This window comes from Gobio gobio, assembly GCF_949357685.1.
Source record: "Gobio gobio genome assembly, chromosome: 25".
NCBI classification, from domain to species: Eukaryota; Metazoa; Chordata; class Actinopteri; order Cypriniformes; family Gobionidae; genus Gobio; species Gobio gobio.
Window position 1 is genome coordinate 31,776,181 of NC_137121.1, and position 25,280 is coordinate 31,801,460.

Here is a 25,280-nt window from a genome sequence, read left to right on the forward strand (position 1 = left end):
AGAGAGCGCCTTTTTGAAAATTTGATCTGCCGTTTTTGGAGTTGTGAGCTCCAGTGAACCAGCGGCGCTCAATTGCTCATAAACCCCACCGAGAGGCGCCTTTCCTCTGCCAGTCTTTCTGCCGTCTGCCGCTGGCTCTGATGTGAAGATATGATTCGTCTTGTGTAGATCTAACGGCTGATCTTTGCTCTCATTAATCTATAATTTGTTCCCTGACAGATCGTTTTGTCTGAGGGCAAAGTGAAGTTTCATAACTTTATATTTGTAAGCTATTAAACTTTATCGTTGTAGTCTCATAGCGCTGACTTTCTTTGACTGAATTGCTTTATGTATAGCTTCTTAAACCTTTTACTTATACTTTTAAAATGGATATTGATCACGCATTAAACTAACATTTAACAAAAAGAGACTGGATTTTGTTTTATGTCATATCTCATTGTATTACAGTGATAATCATAGCCTATATTATGCACACATATTACATGTTTTTATTTTTTAATGTAAACGAAAAGAGGCCGGGTTTTTTAAATATTTCGTTTTGTTATATACATGCATTGAAGATAATATGCATTGCCTTCACTAAATTTGTGATTTTGTGTGGCTATATGTTTAATATTAACTATTACCGTCATCGGGAGTTCATTCTCCATGCAAGTCAGAAGTTCGCGTACAAAATATGTCATAAAACACCACTGCCTCATTTCATAAAAAAACTAAACAAAAACTTACACATATTAGCCACACACATGTGGTTCAGGCAACGCGTAGTTAGGCCTACATTCATTATCTTATATATTTATAATAAAACGAAGTATAAAACACCCTGCCTCTTTTCGTTTACATTTTAAAAATAATTAAACATTAATATGTGGTTTAGGTAAGGTGACCAGATTTCTGAAATGTAAACCGGGGACATTTCCTATTTGAGAACACAAGCACAGACCATAGACAGTGGTACAGACAAGAACGCATATTGAGAAATGGCCAGAGTCTCAGATGTTTCTCCGTCCCTCTGCATACGTCATCTCCCTCATCGCTCTGATTGGTTTTAGGTCTATCCAATTGCGCCCAGAGACATTTGAGCGACGCCCGTTGGTGACGCCCCTTTGGAAATGATTTGTCTATGAAGCTTTGCCAGACCATAACTCAGTCACTACTGAGAATGGTCTGGTTTTAACCAGGCTATAGAACAGGGCTAGAAGTAAGAACCGATTACGTCAGGCGCTGGGGGCGGGGTCAACAAGACGAACACAAACTTTAGATCCACCATTTTTGAAATAGCAGCTAATGGAGCTAACAGCTGCTGTTCGTTTGTAATCTCCGTCTATACAAATTACGTCGAACTGCATGAATGCGTTGGATTCGCTGTGTTTGCGTTGTGTTTTGATGCCGATGTAGGATCGTAAAGCCATGTGAATGAATAGTAACGCAACGTTTGCATTGTTGATGGATGGCTTGTTGATGGATGGCTTGTTCGCAGCGGTGCTGTGCAGAGACCGATCGCCTTATAATAACAAGTCCAGCGAGAGCACATGACTCCTTATGCTTTTGATTCACTCATGCGTTTTTTTTTATATCATACGTGGATCGGTCTGCGCAGTGACGATGCATCTCAAACAAGCCTGGTGTGTTTGTGTTTCCCGCTGCCCAGGGTTGCCAGGTTTTCACAATAAACCCGCCCAATTGCTACTCAAAACAAGCCCAATCGCGTTCCAGGGGGGGATTCCCCAGTAAAAATCACATTTGGGGGTAAAATATGTGTTTTTTTGGCACTAAAATTCGCATTCCCGGGGCTAAATATCACATAATTGGGGTCGCTTCATCCCGCGGACATGAAAAAACAGCCCGCGGCAAAACCACATACTTGGCAACATTGCCGCTGCCTCGCTAGCGTTGCTGAGAGAGATGAGACGTATACAGTGACGTAAGACATGGCTCTGTTGTGGCTCTCAGCCCGTGGAAAAGCAAACTGGTTCTTAGAAGGCTCCTCAGTCGAACCAACTATGAACTGGGACTAGCTCTGGCTCTGAATTAGCTCTAGCACTGCCTTGGTGGAAAAGGGGTAAGAGAGAAGTGAACTGTAGCAATGGCAAGAACCAAGCAGACCGCTCGTAAATCCACCGCTGGTAAAGCCCCGAGGAAGCAGCTCGCTACTAAAGCCGCCCGTAAGAGCGCTCCGGCCACCGGCGGCATCAAGAAGCCTCACCGCTACAGGCCCGGGACCGTGGCTCTGCGAGAGATCCGCCGTTATCAGAAGTCCACCGAGCTGCTGATCCGCAAACTGCCTTTCCAGCGGCTGGTGAGAGAAATCGCTCAGGATTTCAAGACGGATCTGCGCTTCCAGAGCTTTGCCGTCATGGCCCTGCAGGAGTCCAGCAAGGCTTATTTGGTCGGCCTGTTTGAGGACACCAACCTGTGCGCCATCCACGCCAAGAGGGTCACCATCATGCCCAAAGACATTCAGCTGGCCCGCCGCATCCGCGGAGAGCGCGCCTAAACCCACACCAAACCACAAAGGCTCTTTTAAGAGCCACCAAAACTCACCTGAATGAGACACTTTCCAGTTTAAACTCTGAATATAAGCAGAAAGTTGCGTTACGTTAACCGTAGCCGAGTCTTTGTTCACTCAATCTTGACGTTCACAATAGACTATAAGGGGTAATGCATTGAAGTGTCCAATTTTTTTTTTTTGTGTCTTTATATCATTTTATATTTTAATGAGTATTTTCACAGTAAGTTAGTGCACAGTTACACACATAAATATTATTTATACCCCTTTTTTTTTTAAATGCCCTATGGCAAGAGTTATTTTCTAACAATTTCCTTGTTCAGAAAAAAAAAAAAATTGCTCTGAGGATTAAAAGGGCAGGCCTTAAGGTGTCCAATGATGGTGACCACCTCAAGGCCAATTTATACTTCTGCGTCGGACCTACGCCTTAGGCTGTGTGATGCACGTGTACCCTACGCCGTGCCCTGACGTGCACCTCTCCAAAAATGTAACAACGCGTCAATTCTACAGGGACCGCAAGCGCCGTGATTTGTCTGCCACAACTCCTCCCGCCTCAGGTCAATAAATAAATCTACGATAGGAGTGTGTGTGTGTCCAGAAATGGGATGATAGTTTCTTCCTTACGTCTGCTATAACACAATATTTTGTAGTCCAGAGATTCTTTATGTTAGTTAATAAATATAGATCCGCTGAGTATAGTTTATTTATGTTCTCATCAAAACTAAAGATGTTAATCAGTGATTGCATATCAAGAACAGGGAGACATTAGGGTACATTTCGTGAATGAAGTCACAGCGGCCACAAGCTCTGCGTGATTTCACAAAGGCATTCCAGTGCCAGATCACCTCTTATTTAACTCTACTAATCAACTAGTATAAATGAAAACCAACGCGTAACTAGTGGCGTAGAGGATACGGCGTAGGTCCCATGCAGAAGTATAAATTGGCCTGAAGTCCCGTGGGAACTCAGTTGTAGCAGGAAAAAGGCAAATAGTCCAGGTGGGAGGAGCGTTGTGTGTGTGAAGAGTGATGATCGGCTCACAAGTGAAGAAGAAATGGTTCGCGTTTGTGCTGTTCTGAATTGTGGCAACAGAATGCGAAAATACAAGAATTTACATTTTCATCGTCGAGATTCTGCAGCTCCTCCCACCTGGACTATTTGCCTTTTTCCGGTTACAACTGAGTTCCCACAGGACTTCAGCGCGAGACTACAGCTAGCCGTCTAAAACACTATTTAGGGGAATTTAAACAGTGCTAAACACATCCCGTTGTCATGTAAGGGCCCTGTTCATGTTGAACAGACATTTTATTTGCATTTTGTGTCTGTTAAGAGGCACAAAGACACTCTTTATGTATATGCTCCCATAACTACCGTTTTAGCTGAGTGGGAGCTCTGGGTATTAACTGTAACAGCTCCGTGTTGCAAGCACCAATCCGGTTAGTTTTTTTTTTTTCTATAGACAGTACTCACAAAGGTATAACCTTTGTTCTCCTTTAAGATGCATTTTGGTCGATCGGATCACAAGTAGACGAGGGAGACACATTCATGTTTACATCCATCTCTTTTGTCCACTTTCGACCACTTCTATGGGTGGGTAAATGTACAGGCTTTTTCAGATCTATGGATGAAAAGCTCAATCAATTTACATATGAACGTGACTGGAGACGATGGAAAAACACGGAGAAAAGCAGCTTTTGTTTCTGCTCTGACAGCCACAAGACCACGCTGAATCAAATAAAATTTTATTTATGAAGCACATTTAAAAACAACTTTGTTTGGCCAAAGGGCTGTACATGAAAACAAAAACAGAATATACAAAATTAAAAAAAAAATAGACACAGCTAGGAAACACAGTAGAATTTCAAAGAAAGCACATGAGAAAAGATAAGATTTAAGCACAGATTTAAAATCAGCTAAGTTATTCCACAACATAGGGCCAGCCACTGCAAAAGCTCGATCACCTTTGCATTGTAGCGATATCGAGAGACAGACATGAGATATTGATCTCTTGACCTAAGTGATCTGGGTGGATTGTGAGTGTAAGAGCCATATTTCATATTTCATAATTTATATTTTCATATTTTTACTATGCAAATTTGATATAATAATTATTTGTGTTAATTAGTCATTTACTGTTGAATATAGTTCTTTGGTTTGTATTTGTTCTTTCCACGCATGCTCAGCGACGTCTTTTGGTAGCACATGTAAAGAGTTGGACGCACATGCAATAAGTGCAGACGCATAGTGGGAGAACACAAAGCTTTTGACCGTTTATTATAATACAGCATAAATTGGCTCACAAGCAAAGTATCTCTGCAAATAAGTTGTTGAGAAGACAGCGTTGCACAAGGATTACATGCTGTATGTAAGAAATGTGACTTTATCTACTTGGAGGAATAAACAGTGTTAAAGGAACTATGGACTTCGAGTTGTGAATACAAGACAAGAAAATACGCGTCAAAACTTGTGGAATAACTAAAAGACATTCACATGTGCCTTACATGTAAGTCAAAAGTTTCTCCGTTGTTAAATTAAGAGGAGTTATTACAAGTGCGCACTTACTGCACGTTAGTGGAAGACCGTGCTTGCGACATCAGAAGGGCTCGATTGTTGTGGATTAACGTGACAGTGTCATGCAGGATTGTGTCAATGGAGTTGAGAAAGACAGAAGATCGATCATCCTACTGCTTGCAAGAAGTGTTAATTGAGCAACTTTGATCGTAAGTGAATTTGCACGCTTTGAAGTTTAACAAATGGCGGACAGTACGGAGGATGACGACGATGCTATTACGCGGTCTGAACGCCGGAGAGCGCCCACTGACAAGGGTTTGGAAGAGAAGCTTCACAACAAGATAAACGCCAGAAGAGGCAAGTTGAGACAATTAACCGCAAAATCAAACGAGATTGAGGTGCTTATGGAAAATATTTCCAACTTGAATGATGTTGAAAACAAAGAGTTTAAATTCTACAAGCTGCTGTTTGAAGAATTTGTTGAGTGTAATGCATCAGTGTTGCTGTATTTAAAAGATGAAGAGCATGATGCAGATCAGGATTTCTGGTTTCAGCCTAAATTATTAGGCTGCAAAAAATTCATGGAAAAAGTGCAGTCATGGATTGAGGAAACTAAACAGTGCATTCAAATGTCTCAAATTTGTGACAATGAAGTCTCACCAATGGATAGTGTGTCAATGGTGTCATCCAAGATAATCACTTCTAATAAGTCAGGAAGTCGAGCAAAATCTGTTTCCAAAAAATCCTCAATATCCTCTGCATCCTCAGCTCGTCTTAAGGAAGAAGCTAACAGAGCAGCTTTGTTGGCTAAAGCAGCCACTTTGAAAGAAAGGCAGGAGTTAGAGATGAAAGAAGCCAAGTTAAAGGCTGAAATGGAAAAGTTGGAGATAGAAACAGCTCTTGCAATGTCTAACGCTAAAATTAAAGTGTATCAAGATTGTGAAGAACATCAGTACACAGGTCAAAATGTGGCGATCCAAGCAATTGATGTACACATGCCAAAACCGGAGCATTATGAATATGATGAGTACAATTTAAGGTCAAAGCATGGACAAATGTCATCACGTCATGAAGCAGTTTACTCAAGTGTACCTGCAAGTGTCAGACCTAAGAAGACAAACACTGCAAAAGAATGGCCAACACCAGTCAATGAAACATCATGCCGTAATAATGATACATCAGAACTTCAAAGAGTGATGCAACGTCAGACAGATATCACAGCAATGCTTGTGAAGAACCAACAGATGTCTTGTTTACCTCAACGTGATATTCCTTTGTTTCACGGAGATCCACTTGAGTTCAGATCTTTTATGATGGCGTTTGAACATGCTGTTGATTCCAGAGCTGATAGTAGTGCTGACAAGTTGTACTTTCTGGAGCAGTATACTAGAGGTGAACCCAGAGATCTTGTAAAAAGCTGCCAGCACATGCCAAATGATCGTGGTTATGCAGAAGCAATGAGACTCTTGCATGAAAAGTTTGGAAATGAGCTGAAAATCGCAACAGCCATAATGCAAAAGGCATTCAAATGGCCTGAAATAAAGTCAGAGGATGGAAAATCTTTAAGTGCATTTTCATTGTTCCTGGTCACTTGCCGCAACGTAATGGAGGACATTGAATATATGGATGAGTTGGATAATCCTACCAACATGAGGATTATTATCTCAAAGCTGCCCTACAAGTTACGTGAAAGATGGAGAGCTCATGCTTACGAGTATGAGGAGCGCAGCAGAAGAAGAGCCAAGTTCATTCAGTTGGTGGAGTTTGTTGATCGCCAAGCAAAGGTAATATCAAACCCACTTTTTGGAGATCTGGATGCTTTGGCAGGTGATAAAAAACACACCAACAAGTCTCTTCAAGGAACCAAGCTGAAAAGAGAAGGAAAAGGAAGTAGCAGTTTTGCAACTGACTTCAAACAGGTTGGTGAAACTCAAAAAGACTTGACGATCAAAAACAACAGTGCACCAGTTATCAGTGCTTTTACTAAACCTTGTGCATTCTGTGAGAAAAACCATACCTTGGAGCAATGTTATCAGTTTGGTGCTAAGCCATATAAAGACAAATTAGACTTTCTTAGAAAGAATGGATTTTGCTTTGGATGCTTAGTGAAAGGACACTTAAGCAAAGACTGCAACAGAAGAAGCACATGTCAGTTGTGCTCAAAGAAACATCCTAGCATGTTACACTTAACCACACAAAACAAGATTCCTGAGAAAGAAATGGTAAAAGTTGAAAGAACTGAAGTTACCACTTTACCTGCCACAATAAGTCATGAGACAAGTGCCTGCACTGGGGCCGGGGACAACTGTGTGCTTGCCATAGTACCTGTCAAGTTAAAGTCCAAAAAGAGTGATAAGTGCGTGGAAGTGTATGCCTTTATTGACCCAGGCAGCTCTGCCACCTTTTGTACTGAGGCACTAGCAAGACGGTTGAATGTCCAGGGTAGAAAGATTGACATGATACTAAGCACCATGAACTCAAGGAAACGAGTGGAAAGTTACATGCTCACCGATTTGGAAGTGAGCGGGGTGGAAGAGAACAACTTCATTGAACTTTCCAAAGTGTTTACACAAAAGAGCATACCAGTGTCAATGGAAAATGTTCCACAACAACACGAAGTTGACAGATGGCAGTACCTCAGTGAAGTGAAGTTGCCTCACATTGGTGGAGATCCTCATAGGGAACACAGAGTTCAAGCTTCTGGAACCATGGAGAGTAATAAATAGTAAGCACAATGGGCCAAATGCAGTAAAGACTGCCCTTGGATGGATTTTGAATGGACCTCTAAGAGAACCTGTTGAAGACAACATGCATGGCTATGCACAAACAAGCGTTACAGTCAACAGAATCTCCCTTGAGAGTGTGGAACAGATGCTGATACAACAGTATAACCACGATTTTCCTGAGAGGAATTGTGATGACAAAGCTGAATTGTCACAGATGGATCACCAGTTTTTGAATTCTGTATCTAATTCAGTGCAATTATCTGATGGTCACTACTGCATTGACCTTCCAATCAAGAAAACGGTTGTATGAATGCCTAACAATCGAAGTGCAGCTGTCCAGCGAGCACTAAATCTTAAAAGGAAATTCCAGAAAAATCACTCTTTTCATGAAGAGTACACAAACTTCATGAATGGCATGCTAAGCAAAGGTTACGCAGTCAAGGTGCCTACATCCCACTTAAGTCGTCAAGATGGTCAAGTTTGGTACATACCTCATCATGGGGTGTATCATCCTCAGAAGAAGAAACTGCGGGTGGTGTTTGACTGTGCCGCAAGTTTCCAAGGAATGTCTTTGAATAGTGAGCTCTTGCAGGGTCCAGACATGACAAATTCACTCATGGGAGTGCTCACTCGCTTCAGACAAGAGTCAGTTGCCATGATGGCAGATATTGAAGCTATGTACTATCAGGTGAGAGTTTCTGAGAAAGACAGTGACATGCTCCGCTTCTTATGGTGGCCAGATGGAGATGTAAGTCAGAACTTGGATGAGTACAAGATGGTTGTCCATCTCTTTGGAGCAAAGTCATCTCCAAGTGTACCTAATTTTGCTCTTAGGAAGACAGCAGAAGAAAATCGCAGCAAGTCATCTGTTGAAGCAGTCAACACAGTTCTCAATAACTTTTATGTAGATGACTGCTTAAAGTCTGTTTGTAGCCATGTTCAAGCAATTGCTTTGTACAATGATCTCACAAAAATTTGTGCGAGCGGAGGATTCCGTCTTACAAAATGGGCAAGCAACAGTCGTGCATTGTTAGCCTCTGTTCCGGAAGACGAGAGAGTTGAAGATGTGAGAGACTTGGATTTGAGCCAAGATGCACTTCCTGCAGAAAGAGCATTAGGGGTATTATGGTGTGTCAATTCAGATGTATTCAAATTCAAGATTAATTTGAAAGAAAGACCTGCAACCAGAAGAGGAATCCTGTCGGTCGCAAGCTCCATTTACGACCCCTTGGGCTTTCTCGCACCAGTCACATTGCCATCAAAGATTCTAATGCAACAGTTGTGCAAAGAAAAACTTGCATGGGATGATGACATTCCAGAACAGTGTGCAGAAAAATGGATAGCCTGGTTACAAGGGATAAAACAATTGGCTGACTTCAGTGTGCCAAGATGCATAAAACCTGTTGACTTTGGAGTTTCAACTTCCGCGCAACTACATCACTTCTCAGACGCTAGCGAAGTGGGATACGGAGTTGTCTCATACCTCAGATTATTAAACACTGATGGACTCGCTCATTGTGCCTTCATGATGGGGAAGTCACGTGTGGCTCTGCTGAAGCAGACCACCATTCCACGTATGGAGTTGACTGCTGCAGTTGTTGCTGTTAACACGGACAAAATGTTGAAAGACGAACTGGAGCTAGAATTGATTGACTCTGTATTTTGGACTGATAGTACCACTGTTTTGAGATATATTGACAATGAAGGGCTTCGTTTCAAAACGTTTGTTGCCAACAGGATTGCCATTATAAGAGAGTCAACTAGACCACAGCAATGTAGGTACGTCAATACCTCAATGAACCCGGCTGATTGTGCATCCAGGGGACTTACTTGTGAAAAGTTCATGAAAAACTTGAGTTGGATCCACGGTCCTTCTTTTCTCAAAGAACCAGGCATGGATCCTTCGTTTCAAGGACATGATTATACAGCGCAGCACTCAAAAAACCTCCAAAGACAAAAAAGTTCAGAGTTGTGAGACGAAATCCACAACAAAAAACTGCAAAGCTCTAACAATGCACGACTTAACAAGGGCTGAACATGAAATCATCAAGTTCACTCAAAGTCAAGGATTCAAAGAAGAAGTTTCTTCATTGAAGAAAGGTAACCCGTCTGTTAAAAAGAACAGTTGCATTTCTAAACTGGATCCACTACTTCAGGATGGATTGCTGAGAGTTGGAGGTCGTCTTGGTAGATCTGCAATGCCTGAGCATGTAAAGCATCCTATCATTATACCCAAATACTCACATCTCACAACTTTGATCTTAAGAGACATTCATGAGAGAATTGGACACTGCGGAAGGAACTATATGCTGACAAAATTGCGACAAAAATTCTGGCTTCCTTCTGCAAACTCCATTGTCAGGAAGTTTCTCTCCAGATGTGTGACATGCAGAAAGATCAGAGCAAAGGCTGTAGAGCAGAAGATGTCAGAGCTGCCTCACGACAGAATAATGCCAGATCAACCACCCTTTACCAATGTCGGGGTAGATTACTTTGGACCGTTTGAAGTCAAACAAGGTAGAAGTAATGTTAAAAGGTATGGCGTATTGTTTACCTGCCTGACAACAAGAGCTGTGCATATTGAGGTTGCACATGCGCTGGACACAGACTCGTGTTTAAACGCCATCCGACGCTTTGTGTGCAGGAGAGGTCAGGTGTCAATCATGAGAAGTGATAACGGTACTAATTTCATTGGTGCTGAGATTGAACTGCGTAAAGCCATTCAACAATGGAATCAGTCAAAAATTGAAAGTACTCTCATGCAAAAGGGAATACAATGGATTTTCAACCCACCTTCTGGATCTCATTTCGGCGGAGTGTAGGAAAGACAGATAAGGTCAGTCAGAAAAATCCTAAGATCTGTGCTGAAAGAACAAACACTTAATGATGAGTGCTTGCATACATTCATGTGTGAAGTGGAAGCAATAATAAATGACAGACCGCTTACAATTACAACAGATGATCCCACAGATCTTGAACCTTTGACACCTAATCACCTGTTATTAATGAAAAGGAAACCAGCCTTACCGCCTGGACTTTTCCAAAAAGAAGACGTATATGCACGTCGCAAATGGAAGCAAATTCAATATCTTGCTGACCTGTTCTGGAAGCGATGGGTGCGTGAATATTTACCTTTGCTCCAGGAGCGTCAAAAATGGACTCAAGTAAAGAAAAATCTTTCAGTTGGCGATGTTGTTCTGATAATAGATGACTCTTCCCCAAGAAATTCATGGGTCCTTGGAAGAATCATGAAAGTGTTTCCAGATAGAAAAGGACTCATACGACGTGTGTTGGTTAAAACTAAGACCAATACCTTGGAAAGGCCTGTGGATAAGTTGTGCCTTATCTGTGAAATGGACTGTTAACTACTCAAATATCAAGGAGTGTTTCTCTGCCATGCAAAGAAATGGACAATTAAAGTTTCTTAAGTGTTGCTTATGTAAATAGTATAAGTATGGTTCCATTGTTTTGTTGAAAAGGTAATTGTCAGTCTGCCTGCCTGTCAATTAGGGGCCGGAAATGTAAGAGCCATATTTCATATTTCATAATTTATGTAGCGGCCCTTTGGCGTCGAAGAATGAGGCAGAGAGTTTCTGACGGGTGCTCTTGTTTTATTTTTACTCAGATGCAATAAACTTCATGGCTGAAGTGTTCATGGTCTCAATTCTTTGTTGCAAATTCTCTCTCTTTGCACCATAACAATAGCATCACAGCACATGGCACCGTAAAACTCGCTCTGCTTGCCAAAGGGACACAAAAGTTTGAACCATTTTTCCCCGAGTTGATGTTAGCTCGAGAACAAACGTGCACTGCCATTGCTTAGTTTCCTGTTTACTTATACACGTTAGTGCTCCCTCTAGTGGTAGCGCAAAGCGAAGCAAATTAAAGGGGAAGGCCATTACACTCCCACCAAATCATGTTATAATAAACACAAACCCAAACATGATTTTAAATTCCAAAAACCCTTTTCAACAAAAAAAATTACATAACACAAATAAAAATAAATATATAAATCCTTGTGCTAACCTTTGTTTAATGCAAGAGAATCGCCTGCACTAATGAATCATTCACTCTCAAGTAGAACTACTAGTTTTTGAATTGGTCGCTCAATGACTGAAGATTTAGAGTGATGCCCTAACTTAGACTTTAGTTTTCGTTCTCCTGTTTGAACTTTAACTCGCCGTACTAAGCCATCGCTGCCTTGAATGACCTCAACAACTCGACCTAACTGCCAGTGATTCCTTGGCAACATGTCATCTTTGATGATGACTATGTCATTCACCTTGAGATTACGTCGGGGTACATGCCACTTTTGTCGTGTGGAAATATTTTTACTATGTCATTCACCTTTTTGTGGCATACATGTCTTCCTTCACGAATTTTCCAGGAGGAGGAAGAGCGGCCTTGGATTTCATTAAGATAAGATGGTTTGGTGTTAAGGGTTCCAGTGACTTAGGGTCGTTTATTCCATCTACAGTTAATGGTCGACTATTAACAACAGCCATCGCTTCATAAAACAATGTTCGAAGGGAGGAGTCATCAAGTCTGCCTGGGCATTGAGAAAGTGTAGCATTCAGTACATTTCGCACAGTCCTAATTTGGCGTTCCCAGACACCACCCGAGTGACTAGCTGACGCAGCGTTGAAGATGAACTCACACTGATTTTCAGAAAGAAATGATTCCAGTCTCTTAACCTCACATTCTTTAAGAGCTTCACGAAGCTCATTTCTCGCTCCTACAAAATTTGTACCACAATCACAGTAAAGTTGACGTACAGCTCCACGGAGGCTGATGAAACACCTTAGAGCATTAATGAACATGTCTGTCGACAGATCCTCCAGCATTTCGATATGGACAGCTCGTGAAGAAAGGCAAGTGAACAGAAGACCATACCTTTTACACTCCTTTCGACTCTTCTTTATGATAAATGGACCAAAGCAGTCCATACCAGTGTAACAGAAAGGAGCAGAAGCTTCAGTGCGTTCTTTTGGAAGCTCAGCCATTTGCTGCTCCTCTACTGGCCGTCTGAGCTTTCTACATTGCACACATTTGTAGATCAACTTAGCTATGGATTTACTGCCGCCAATAACCCAAAATCCATTTGCTCTGAGCTCCATGAGTGTTTGATAGCTTCCTTGATGACAAATTTTGGCATGGTAGTGTGTCAACATGAGTTTAGTGACATGGCTATCTTTTGGCAAAATCACTGGATACTTGACCTCTTCACTGAGAGAAGACTGGTTCAACCTTCCTCCAACACGAAGAAGACCTCCCTTCAACACCGGATTGAGATTGAAAAGCGAATTTGATCTCTGAAGAATGTGTCCTCCCTGAAATGCTCTGAACTCTTGGGGAAAAGCCTGTTGTTAAATGAGCTTAATGACAACCTCAGATGCTCTTTCATATTCTTCCACAGTCACAATGTCCTTAAGACCTTTATGTCTTGTGGCTAGCCTTTTTATTCTAGCAATGACATTAATGAGGGTTCTCCAGGAAGAAAATTGACTGAATCGTTCAAGAAAGTCCGCACTAACACCTCCTTTGGTCGCAAAAGCTTGAACTAGTCTGACCTCAGGGTCTCCTACAAGTAGAGTATTTGAAGGGTTAGGAGTTGGACAAACATCTTGTTTCCACAGGAATGTGGGTGCTGACAGCCAGTTTGTTGAGGATATATCTGAGACAAGAAGACCTCGAGACGTGATCCGCAGGATTTTCAGCTGTATTAACATAATACCACCGGCTTGGACTTGTGGTTTCCCTGATTAGCTGGACACGATTTGCAACAAACACATGAAATCTTCTGGCTTCATTGTTAACATATGCTAGTACAACCTGTGAGTCAGTCCAAAAGAACTCTTGATCGATCTTCATTTCCAGTTCAGCCTTTAACATAACACTCATTCTGGCAGAAACTACGGCAGCGGACAATTCCAATCTCGGAATACTTTTGATCTTTGTTGGTGCAACTCGAGCTTTCGCCATTACAAGACTACAGTATACTTTGTCTTTATCATTCTTGAATCGAAGATAAGAACATGCACCATACCCTATGTTGCTAGCATCCGAGAAATGGTGCAGTTCTGTCCAGATGATGTTACTAAAAGATGGTGGATGATAGCATCGTTGTATGCTGAAATCTTTCAAGTCCTGAAAACTACCTTTCCACTCCTCCCACCGTAGGAATAAGTCATCAGGAAGAGGATCATCCCATCCAACATTTCTACGGCACAGCTCCTGTAAAATACATTTTCCTTTCAGAAGAAAAGGCGCGACAAACCCAATAGGGTCGAACAGAGAAGCAACAATGGACAGAATACCCCGACGTGTTGAAGGCTGGTCTTTCAGTTTGATATCAAAACTAAATGTGTCATCTTTCGTAGACCACTGAATTCCAAGAACATATCCTGTTACTTCAGGATTCAGGTTAAGCGGTTCGTTAGTCATTGCCCACTCTGAAGAATCCACACAATGTAGAACTTCTTTCTCATTTGAATTAAACTTATGAAGGCGTAACCCTCCATGCTTGCACAAGGTTTGAGCCTTGGCAATTAACTCTTTCGCTTCCTGGATCAGTGGGACTGAAATCAAGCCGTCATCAACATAGAAGTTCTTCTTCACGAATGACGAAGCTGTGGGATACTCAGATTTATACTGCTCTGCTAGATATTTAAGACCAAAGTTGGCACATCCCGGAGATGAAGCAGCGCCGAAAAGATGTACAGTCATTCTATATTCTTGAGGTTCTTCTTCCAAATCTCCATTCTCCCACCAGAAGAATCTCAAGTAATTTCTTTCCTCAGGAGGAACATGGAATTGATGGAACATCTTTTCGATATCGCATGTAACAGCAACAGCTTCCCTCCGGAACCGGCAAAGTACTCCCACCATAGAATTGATTAAGTCTGGACCAGTGAGGAGAGTGTCATTAAGAGAAATACCACAAAAATTTGAAGAGCAGTGAAATACCACCCTCAACTTGTCTGGCTTATGAGGGTGGTAAACACCGTGATGTGGTATATACCACGCTGTTTCTCCATCACATATTCTAGGAGCCAACTCGGCATCTCCCTTGCTGAACATTTCCTCCATGAATGCCTTATACTTATCATAATACTGTTGGTTTGACTTCAGCTTCTTCTTTAAGTGCTGTAAACGTACCAGAGCAAGCTTCTTATTATTAGGTAGTGAAGGAGGGCTGCTGCTCTTAAAGGGAAGGGGCAGTTGAAAATGTCCATTTTCTTTATGTTTGATGTTATCACTAAGAATGCGTAGCCTGGCGTGGCCATACTCAATTCTAGTCAGAATTTGAGTCTGGTACCGCTCCATTGAGCTTTGATTATGGGGCGTTTTTCAACCGAGCCAGGAAAGACCTCAATTGGATAGACCCACAACCAATCAGAGCAACGGAGCGACGCGTAACGTTAGTTGTCAAATGTCAACAGAACTCAACTGCACTGTGTTGCCAAGTCCGTGTTTTTCTCCATGTCCGCGGGTTGAAGCGACCCCAATTATGTGATTATATAAACCCAGGAATGCGAATTTTAGCAGGCAACCTTGCCAAAATAACATATTTTGCCAACCAAACGCCATTTTTTAACCGGAGAACACCCCGGAAAGTTATTGCTTTGGGCTATAGTTTTGAGTAGCAATTGTGCGCGACATTGCAAAAACACTTGGAAACCCTGTCTGCACGCACGCTGGATTAAGTAACGTTACAAGAAAAAGATGAGTGTAAATGATCTTTGCCAGTAATAAAATTATTTAAGGATACACAGAGTACTTACCAACACGATCATCGTTTCTGAGAGAAATAGTGAAGGTGAATGCATATACGAACAAGTTCTCCGTTTAGGATAAGAGCAAATTCAACCCAAGAGCCTTCGATGACGTGGTTGATTACGTTACTGTTTATCATCTGTCCATCATCGTCTAAAGCCCGCCCTGACAATTTCATTGGTCCGAACAGTTTCTGTTCGGGCATAATTACTCTTCTATGGAGCAAGTCCAGACCGAATTGCCCGAGCAAAAAAAATTGTGGGCGGGGCTAAATTCGGCTGGCATCCAGGCTTAAGAATGCGTATAAAACGGACATCTTCCTGAGACACATATTTGTCCTCATAACTCCTTTCATTGAAGTCTGACTCCAATACCTTTAAGACATCATTAGCTGATGGAACTGACATTTCTTTCGCAGAGACTCGATGCACGAAACTTTGGCTTCCTTGTCTGTACAGATGGGGATTACAAAGGCCTATGATGCTCCAACCCAGCTCTGTTTTCTGTGCAAAAGGCTCGTTTTCATTGCCGATGATGACCTCTAAGGGAGCCAACGCTGAAGGACAATCATAGCCAATCAACAATCCTATATCACAGCTATGAAGTGGTGACAACTCATTGGCTATGTGCTTGAGGTGAGGCCATTGCATTGCAGTTTTTCTGGTTGGAATATAAGCTTTATCCACAGGAATGAAGTCACATGTATAGGCTTGCTGAACTTTGATGCATTTTCCCCCTTGGAATCCTCGAACTTGCAGGCCACTAACCTTCTTACTTGCCGTGACTGTATCTGTGGTCGTCATAGTACTAAGTCTCAGCTTCACTGCTTGACTGCTTACTTGGAGCTCATCAAGAAAATCTTTCAAAATAAAAGTTGTGTCACTCTGTGTATCCAGTAAAGCATAAGTAAGTATCTCATTATGTGGCTCCTCAACTGTTGAAATAAAGACCGTAACAATGCTCGAGGTAGCAGACTCGCGTTGTGTTACTGCATGAGACATAACCCTTTGAACTTCTTGACTTGTGTGGACTGTTGTAGGAGTGAAATCCATTCTTGATACCTTCAGAGACCCTTTGTCTTCATGCAAACAGGTAGGATGGCGCAAGCCACATGTGCCACAAATATGTCGTCTTTTGCAGTCCTTAGAAATATGGCCCTTTCTGAGACATCCAAAACAAAGATGGTTCTCACGAATAAAAGACCTTTTGTCATCCATGGGCTTTTCTGCAAAGGTCGGACATTTAACAATGCTGTGAGCTTCGCTCTTACAAACAGAACATGTTATCTTGAATTCTAGCCTTGTTGAATCTTTAACTTGAACCTTTGTGTTGAAGGCTTTGGCTCTTTTGGGAAATCTCTCATCTGGAACCTTGAAACTCATTAGAAGTGGAGAAGTGAAAGGACAGCAAGCCATCTTGGACTCTTTCTGCAAGAACTCTGCAAATCGCTTAAAGCTTGGAAACTCACCAGTCGCGTCCAGCTCTTCGACCACAATTTTGTTCCATTTGCGTACAATCCACTCTGGTAATTTCTTGAGTAGTTTGTAATTTTCCTCACAGTCATTCAAAATAGTCAAACCTTTAACATGTGGAATAGCTTCAACACAGCCTTGTAGAAAGTCAGTGAACTCTCGTAAAGAAAGAGGATCATTTACTCCCACCTTAGGCCACCGCATGAGTTTTTCTCGAAAAGCTCTCTGAACAATGAATGGATTTCCATACCTCTCCTCAAGGACCTTCCAGGCACCCTGATATGCATCTGCAGAATTTCTGTAAAAGAAACCTTCCACAGCTTTACGAGCTTCTCCAGCAACATAGGTTTTCAAGTAGAACATCTTCTCACTTGATGGAATTAACTTATGGTCAATAAGTGCTGTAAAAGACATTTTCCAATCAATGAACTTCAAGGGATCCCCAGTGGAAGTCGTTGGCTCTGGAACAGGTAATCGACTTATGCTTAGGGAGTTTGCTAACACTTGAGCTAAGTTCTCAGTCTCTTGAGTTGTCTTTACCTTATGAAGCACTTGTTGAGAATGGAATGACTTCACCTCAGAATTCAGCTGGGATTTATTATCGGCCTCTCCCCATTCAGCCTGAATTGCATCTCCTCTCTCCTCCTCATCTTCAAGATCGCTCTCACAATTGTTGTAGGCATTGACTCGAGCTGCGGCTACCTTAACTTCCTTTTTTGCTTGTAGCATCTTCAACTTTGTCCTTTCTGCCTCAAGTCTTAGGTGCATCTCTTTTCCCTTCTGTTTCACCTCTGCTTGCATTCTTGCTTCGTTCAGCTCCCAGTCTTTCTCCATCTTAAGTAATCGGGCCTGCTGATCGTGAATTTTTCGCATAGCCTTTACTTGCTCTACTTTTGCTGCAAGGTCTGCTTCTGCATCAGCTCGCTTACTGGAAGCTTTGGAGGAGGATTGTGATGTCGTTAATAGGCAATCTGAAGTCTGTGATAATTCTGAGGTTATAGTATCTGTATTGGTGTAACCAAAGATAGATTCATACTCGTCTTTATTTAATATCTGCTTTACTCTTTCTTTCACGACTTCCCTTTTATGGATTTCATCAACAGTTTCTATTCGTTTGCTCACCAAATCACTGATTTCTGCAGTCAAAGTGGCACATACATCTACTCTTTTGACAATCTCAGGCGTTGTAGTCTGATTACGCAGTAAGGGAGCATAATGCTGGGTAACTATATCGTGTCTACTTTGAATGTCCTTTAAAATTTGTTCAAGCTCTTCACCTGTGCATAAAGCTTTCAGTTTAGACCTAGTTTCCTTAGCTGTCTGCTTCCAGAAGTCATAAGCCTTGTTAAAAGCTTTCTCATGCTTCTTTGCCTCCTGTTTATGCATTTCTAGGCCTTTCTCTGTACGATTTCTTTTTCGAGAACTTGATCTTGATCTAACCTGTTGCATTCCTGCAGAAATGTTTAAATCTTTATCAGGAACTGGTTTTTGACTTGCCTGTGCTACCGCTTGTTCAACTGTGTCTTCCATTTTGTCTGTCTACAAACTTAGAGCAATAATTTACTCATATCAGACATCTATATTGACACTCAAATAATTTAGCAAACAGGAACAGTCAAATCGTATATGCAACACAATTATAAATTGACATTCAACCCTTTACACTTATTTTGTTAGGCATCCCACAAATATAAACCCAGCATTAACTATGGCAGTCAATACTTGTAAGACGAATACTCAAAATCCATAACTTCAACTTCATCAATAATCACCCTTCATTTATAAACTTACTACAAAATCATTTTTTTGTTTGTTTGTTTTTTACAAGCCACAAAATCTCAAAAAGTTTCACTAAAAATCACAATTTTTTTTTTTCCATGAGTCCGTAACAACAATGTTCGTTTGCAATTACCTTCAGTCTTTCGTGAATAAAAGCATTCCAAGTTGACTGTGTAATGTTGCAGTCCTTACGTGGAAACAGTCTCTTGCTGTTGCGATGCACACGACAGTGAATCGATGAAGGCTTTGTTTGCAGCGTCGGACCCCACTCATGCGAAGAAACAGCAGCCACGCGATGCAAACGCCATGTGAAGCAGCGAGTTTTACTGTAGCGGCCCTTTGGCGTCGAAGAATGAGGCAGAGAGTTTCTGACGGGTGCTCTTGTTTTATTTTTACTCAGATGCAATAAACTTCATGGCTGAAGTGTTCATGGTCTCAATTCTTTGTTGCAAATTCTCTCTCTTTGCACCATAACAATAGCATCACAGCACATGGCACCGTAAAACTCGCTCTGCTTGCCAAAGGGACACAAAAGTTTGAACCATTTTTCCCCGAGTTGATGTTAGCTCGAGAACAAACGTGCACTGCCATTGCTTAGTTTCCTGTTTACTTATACACGTTAGTGCTCCCTCTAGTGGTAGCGCAAAGCGAAGCAAATTAAAGGGGAAGGCCATTACAATTTATATTTTCATATTTTTACTATGCAAATTTGATATAATAATTATTTGTGTTAATTAGTCATTTACTGTTGAATATAGTTCTTTGGTTTGTATTTGTTCTTTCCACGCATGCTCAGCGACGTCTTTTGGTAGTACATGTAAAGAGTTGGACGCACATGCAATAAGTGCAGACGCATAGTGGGAGAACACAAAGCTTTTGACCGTTTATTATAATACAGCATAAATTGGCTCACAAGCAAAGTATCTCTGCAAATAAGTTGTTGAGAAGACAGCGTTGCACAAGGATTACATGCTGTATGTAAGAAATGTGACTCTTTATCTACTTGGAGGAATAAACAGTGTTAAAGGAACTATGGACTTCGAGTTGTGAATACAAGACAAGAAAATACGCGTCAAAACTTGTGGAATAACTAAAAGACATTCACATGTGCCTTACAGTGAGTGACAATTAAGTCAGAGAGATATTTAGGAGCTTGATTACAACGAGCTTTGTAGATGAAAATATATTTTTTTAAATCAATTCGATATCGAACCAGTAAGCAGACGGGCAGCCGCGTTTTGAAATTGCAGAGAGAGGAAGCCTGACAAGTTACCATAGTCGAGTCGTGTAGAAATAAAAGCGTGAATGACTGAAAAATTATTTGACTGATGTGACAGAACTTTTTGTGACAGAGTGGGTGGCTCTTGAAAGAGCCATTTGGTTTGTGTAAATTCTTTTGATTTCAGAAGTTTAACCTCCAAAGTGTGAACTCTGGGATGATGTTAGGGGTCAAGCAGAACAATGATGCTGTAACAGACATGATATGTACTCTGGAGCAAGACCATGCAAACCTTTAAACACCAAAATCAAAACTTTATATTGTACTCTAAAATCAACAGGAAGCCAGTTTGCAGGCCAGCTCCGGAGAAATGCTAGACCATTTCCTTGTGCCTGTCAACAGTCTCGCTGCTGCATTTTTCTGAAGAAATCATGGAAGTGAAAAGCTAAATGTAGCTCTGTTTATTTTTGACATTAAGTTCCATTATACAATTAATAGACTGTATGCTGCTAGCACAGCACAAGTAGAAACAAAATTGTTAGTGCATTAGCAAAGTTATTGCTCATTGAACAAAGCAATGTGCTGTATAACATTAGTACATGCAGTTATTCACATCACAACTTAACCATAAGTTCTACTCTTCTGCACAATGGCAACAGTCAAAACTACAACATAAAAGAAACTCTTTCAAATGTCAAACATAGCTGAACATTAAACATTAACAGATGTTTCCCTTCACTCAAAAATACATCTCTCCATTTCCAGCCATATGCAAAGCATGCTTGAACTAACAATGGTGTCTCTAAATAAAACTGCACAATTTAGCTAATTTAATAATTTAGCTAATAAATAAATAGGTAGCCTTTCCCCCCCTTAATTTTATCAGCTTCTTCTGTTCCTCAATTCAAGCCTCAAAATGTTTTACATTTCCTTAAAAATGTTTGGAAATTATATCTCTTGGTTTTATTTGTGAAATGTTCTCAATATTTTCTATACAACACTGAACCACAATTTTCTTAATAAAATATACACACTATTTTTAATTATCACCTTAATTTATTTTGTGAAAATTACAAGACCCATGATTCATTTTTTGCAGTGTAGCGATGAGGCTTCTTTATGCTGCCGGTGGCCGGAGAGCTCTTACGGGCGGCTTTAGTAGCGAGCTGCTCCCTCAGGGCTTTACATGTAGCAGCAGCTCTTTAATAGGCAGCAGCGCTTCAATAGAGGCTTTTGATTGGCAATTGTATTTACGTCGTAATTATGGCTCCGGTCGCAATGTGAGGCGGCCAATAGCTGCACGTTTCTAGCGCGCTCAAAGATCAAAATGTACCCTCATCAGGGTTTCCTGGTGAGCTGGGCAACTTTTAAACTGTTGCCGCAGGTTAAAAGATTTGACATATTGAATAAATTGTAAGACTGAAATGCTTATATTGACATTTTACCCATTTTATATTCCACCAATGGATGTTTCTGCAACTAAAAAATAATGAATGAAAGTGATTTCATGGAAAATTATGAAGCATTTATTTGTCCAAACACAAGTTTTGCTCATGTCCCACAACTGTGGTCTCGATGCTGAGATACGTACAATAATCAAATTCTTTCACAATATGACATTATTTCAAATGAATTAGTTTAATATAAATATTACTTTACACTAGGGGTGTGACGAGACACTTATCTCACGAGACGAGATGTGACACGAGATTGGGTTCACAAGAACGAGATGAGACAAGATTTTTTACATAGTATTTTTAAGAAATCCTCAATGATGAAATACATGACTAGAAATTTTGTTTGCAGGTGCATTTGAAATGTTTTAACTTTTAACTCATCATTGTGTAATGAATGTCATTTCAGTTCTACTTTCTGAGTATGAATTATCATATGCAGTGAAAGACAACAATATTCAAGCACTGTAAAAGGTTTTGCACAAACTCAACTGACTGACTTATTTATTTATTTTTGTTATTGTCTCTTCATTCCTTGGAACTGCACATAATTTATGAGCTTCTACAACTTCTGACCTCCTAACTGAACTCTGAAGGGTCAAGGGTCAAGCCAAACATCACTTGTCTCTTCATCAGACACATATCCTTCAAGAATGATTTTATGTTCAATATTAAAATAAGAATGAATGATAATCAAGTTATAACCATTTCCTACATTTGATAAATCAGTTCTCTATATTCAACGAGTGATTTTGGATATTGTAGTGTTTTAGTTGCTCTGTGCTTTTGAATCCAGATTATTTAGGTGCGGCTCTGATGTCTGATGTCCTACGAACTCCTCTTGAGCTGGCTTCTGCTGATGAAACTGGAAACTATTCTTCAGTAAAATTTTCTTTAATTAATCTGACTCCTGACTCCTGGTCTTCATTTTTCACTACTGGTCCTGGGTCCTAAGCTGTTACCCCAACAACTCCTTCCCACAAATTGATCATAGATCAAGTGCAAACAAAAAGTGCAACCATAATCAAAGTACTCAATGTTCTCAATACCCAACTAATTAATTTGGACATATAAATAAATTCTAATTAAATGTATGAACAAAGCCTTAATCAATATTTATCCTCCTACATATTAAGATTATTTAAATTATTTATTCTAGTTTGATTGTTTATTATCCTTTTCATATGTTCTCTAAAGTTTGTATTTGATCTCTGAGGAGTGACTAAGGGTCTGGCCCATGGCAGGAGTGCAGTTACAGTGCTTACTCATTCAGCCCGGCTTCCAGAGATGAAATATGGATTTGTCTTTCTTTCTTTTTTCTTTTTTACTGAAACACTAAAGAATAAAGATGAATGAATGCCTGTACTTCTCTCTGAGGAGAAGAAAATGGTATATATATATATATGTATGTTTTGGAGAAGATGCTGTTTTCAGTTGACGCTCAAACAACTCCAACCTTGGAGAAGATGTGTATCTGTGTATGTGCGCTATTCTTTGTTACAAATCTGTATTGGAGGTGGACAACGCGCATCCTAGGGAGATTGACTGACTTGTTGTTCCGGACAAGCTGGCGCCTTCTCCCGACCTGGGAGGTCACAACGGGCCTAATTCTGATACCAAATTCATGAACAATAAGATGACAGAAATGCAGAGGTAATGAGAAAAGACCAAGAAAGATATGAAGAGTTATGGAAAAAGAGCATTACAAAAAAGGGGGAATAAAGGAAAATGAGCAGATAAAGTGAGTCTCCCAATTGACAAACCAGAAAAGATAATGGAGGATAAAGAAAATACTGAAGGCCTCAAATTAGTTTGTTGTTACAATAGAAATTCATAAACGTATTTGTTTTTGAAACATGAAAATCAGTTTGACCTAGTCTTTACTGCGATAGCTCCTATCACTGACAAAAGACAGTCTGTTTTTCTCTACAGTAACCAATTGCTAAGGTTACATGTGGTGTCCTTACTACACTGTCAGTACTACACACTCAGATTTTTTACACTTCAATGAAGATAATTTACATTTAAAATAAATGTACTTTAAAATGGCAACAATTGTCATAAAGTGTTTTATCTGTGGCATGTGAAAACAATCGGTATCTAAGGCAAGGGTCAATTTTCTGTCCCCTAATTAAAAATGAACAATTCTTGAAAAGAACTATGCAAACGTCTTATTCTTTTTATGCACTTTTCTATAAAAATGTGTTATTGTAATGTTGCAGTAAAGACATTTTATAGAGATGAAAATTGAACATCTTTTTCAAATCTTCAACTTTGTATGCGCTACATTTGTATATGTATTTCAGCATGTGATGGTTATAAACGAAATCTTGTTTAACGTGTTTTCAATTGCCAAGTGTTACTAAAAGTATAAATCTGCTCACAAGACTTTCAAAACGCTCTTAAAATGGAGAAAGTGAGTGGCTCTTAAAAGAACCTTTGGGGGTTTGACAACCGCGGAGCGCGTTTATTTGGATTTGGCGGGCTTCTCGGTCTTCTTGGGCAGCAGCACGGCCTGGATGTTGGGCAGCACGCCGCCCTGAGCGATGGTCACTCCGCCCATAAGTTTGTTCAGCTCCTCGTCGTTGCGCACCGCCAGCTGCAGGTGACGGGGGATGATGCGGGTCTTCTTGTTGTCCCGAGCGGCGTTTCCAGCCAACTCCAGGATCTCAGCGGTAAGGTACTCGAGCACAGCCGCCAGATAAACAGGAGCACCGGCACCGACGCGCTGAGCGTAGTTTCCTTTGCGGAGAAGCCTGTGAACACGGCCGACGGGGAACTGCAGTCCCGCCCTGGAGGAGCGAGTCTTAGCCTTCGCTCTGGCTTTACCACCGGTTTTGCCTCTGCCGCTCATTTTCTTCGATCAGTTGCTACAACCTTCTCAGTTGAAGTTAACAGAGTGTTATAACCAATCCCTGAACACACTGTCTTTAATCAAGAGTGCCAGTCGCCCATTGGTTTAGAATCTGACAAGATTTCAACCAATCACTGAACTTCCCTCCAAAGCTCAACCCCCTTTTCTGGTTATGCACAAGCATTTGTTACTATGACTATTAAGATCAAAGAAAAGATGAAACTATGGAAATATTTGTGATAGAAAATGCATATAAATGGATTACACGTTAAGGGAATTATATTCTTAAATACTCTTTAACGATGTCTTTCTCTGTGCACAGTTAAATGTGTAAAACATTGTTTTAACTAAAACAGTGAAACAATTTAAACAAGCTTTTCATTATCAATACTGGGGTTTGACATTATAACATGGAATATAGATATTTTACATGGTTACTACTAAAAGTGCTACACTTTTCACACACACACACACACACACACACACACACACACACACACACACACACACACACACACACACACACACACACACACACACACACACACCGTATATTCTGGGCACATTGAGCGTTGATACTGTGAAGTATTTTATTCATATTGTAATGTAGTTTTATCACTGCCTTTATTGTGTGTGGGGTTGTTTGTATTGTCACAGTTCTCCAGCTACTCTGTGTGTGTGTGTGTGTGTGTGTGTGTGTGTGTGTGTGTTTATTCTGTCTGTACTGTGATCACTGCCTGAACCCTCATGAGCTTTTTCGCCATTTTTAATGTCTTCTGCACAAAAATGGTTTACTGAACTTCAGTGATTCAAGACATGGTCACTTATTTTAGACATAAAATTAAGCATCTGGTCAAGTTACATATTGGCTCTTTCCTTTCAACATGAACAGAAATCATTAAAATACACGAGTTTTGCTCTTTTTCAGAGTTCGTGGTTGGCTCTTAAAAGAGCCATTGAGGAACAAATAGTGGAGGTTT

At 40.6% G+C, this 25,280-nt stretch overlaps 2 protein-coding genes across 2 annotated transcripts; one reads left to right on the forward strand and one right to left on the reverse strand.

The window, feature by feature from the left end:
- Positions 1–2,086: 2,086 nt before the first annotated feature.
- Positions 2,087–2,497, forward strand: LOC307121271 (histone H3.2-like; the record flags this gene model as incomplete). The annotated part of the gene is made up of 1 exon (XM_079808803.1): positions 2,087–2,497. The coding sequence occupies one exon, from the start codon at positions 2,087–2,089 to the stop codon at positions 2,495–2,497; it is 411 nt and encodes a 136-aa protein (XP_079664929.1).
- Positions 2,498–23,913: 21,416 nt separating this feature from the next.
- Positions 23,914–24,300, reverse strand: LOC307121945 (histone H2A-like; the record flags this gene model as incomplete). Its single annotated transcript, XM_079809734.1, has 1 exon — positions 23,914–24,300. One exon carries the CDS (start codon positions 24,298–24,300, stop codon positions 23,914–23,916), a length of 387 nt encoding a protein of 128 aa, XP_079665860.1.
- Between the last annotated feature and the right edge of the window lie 980 nt (positions 24,301–25,280).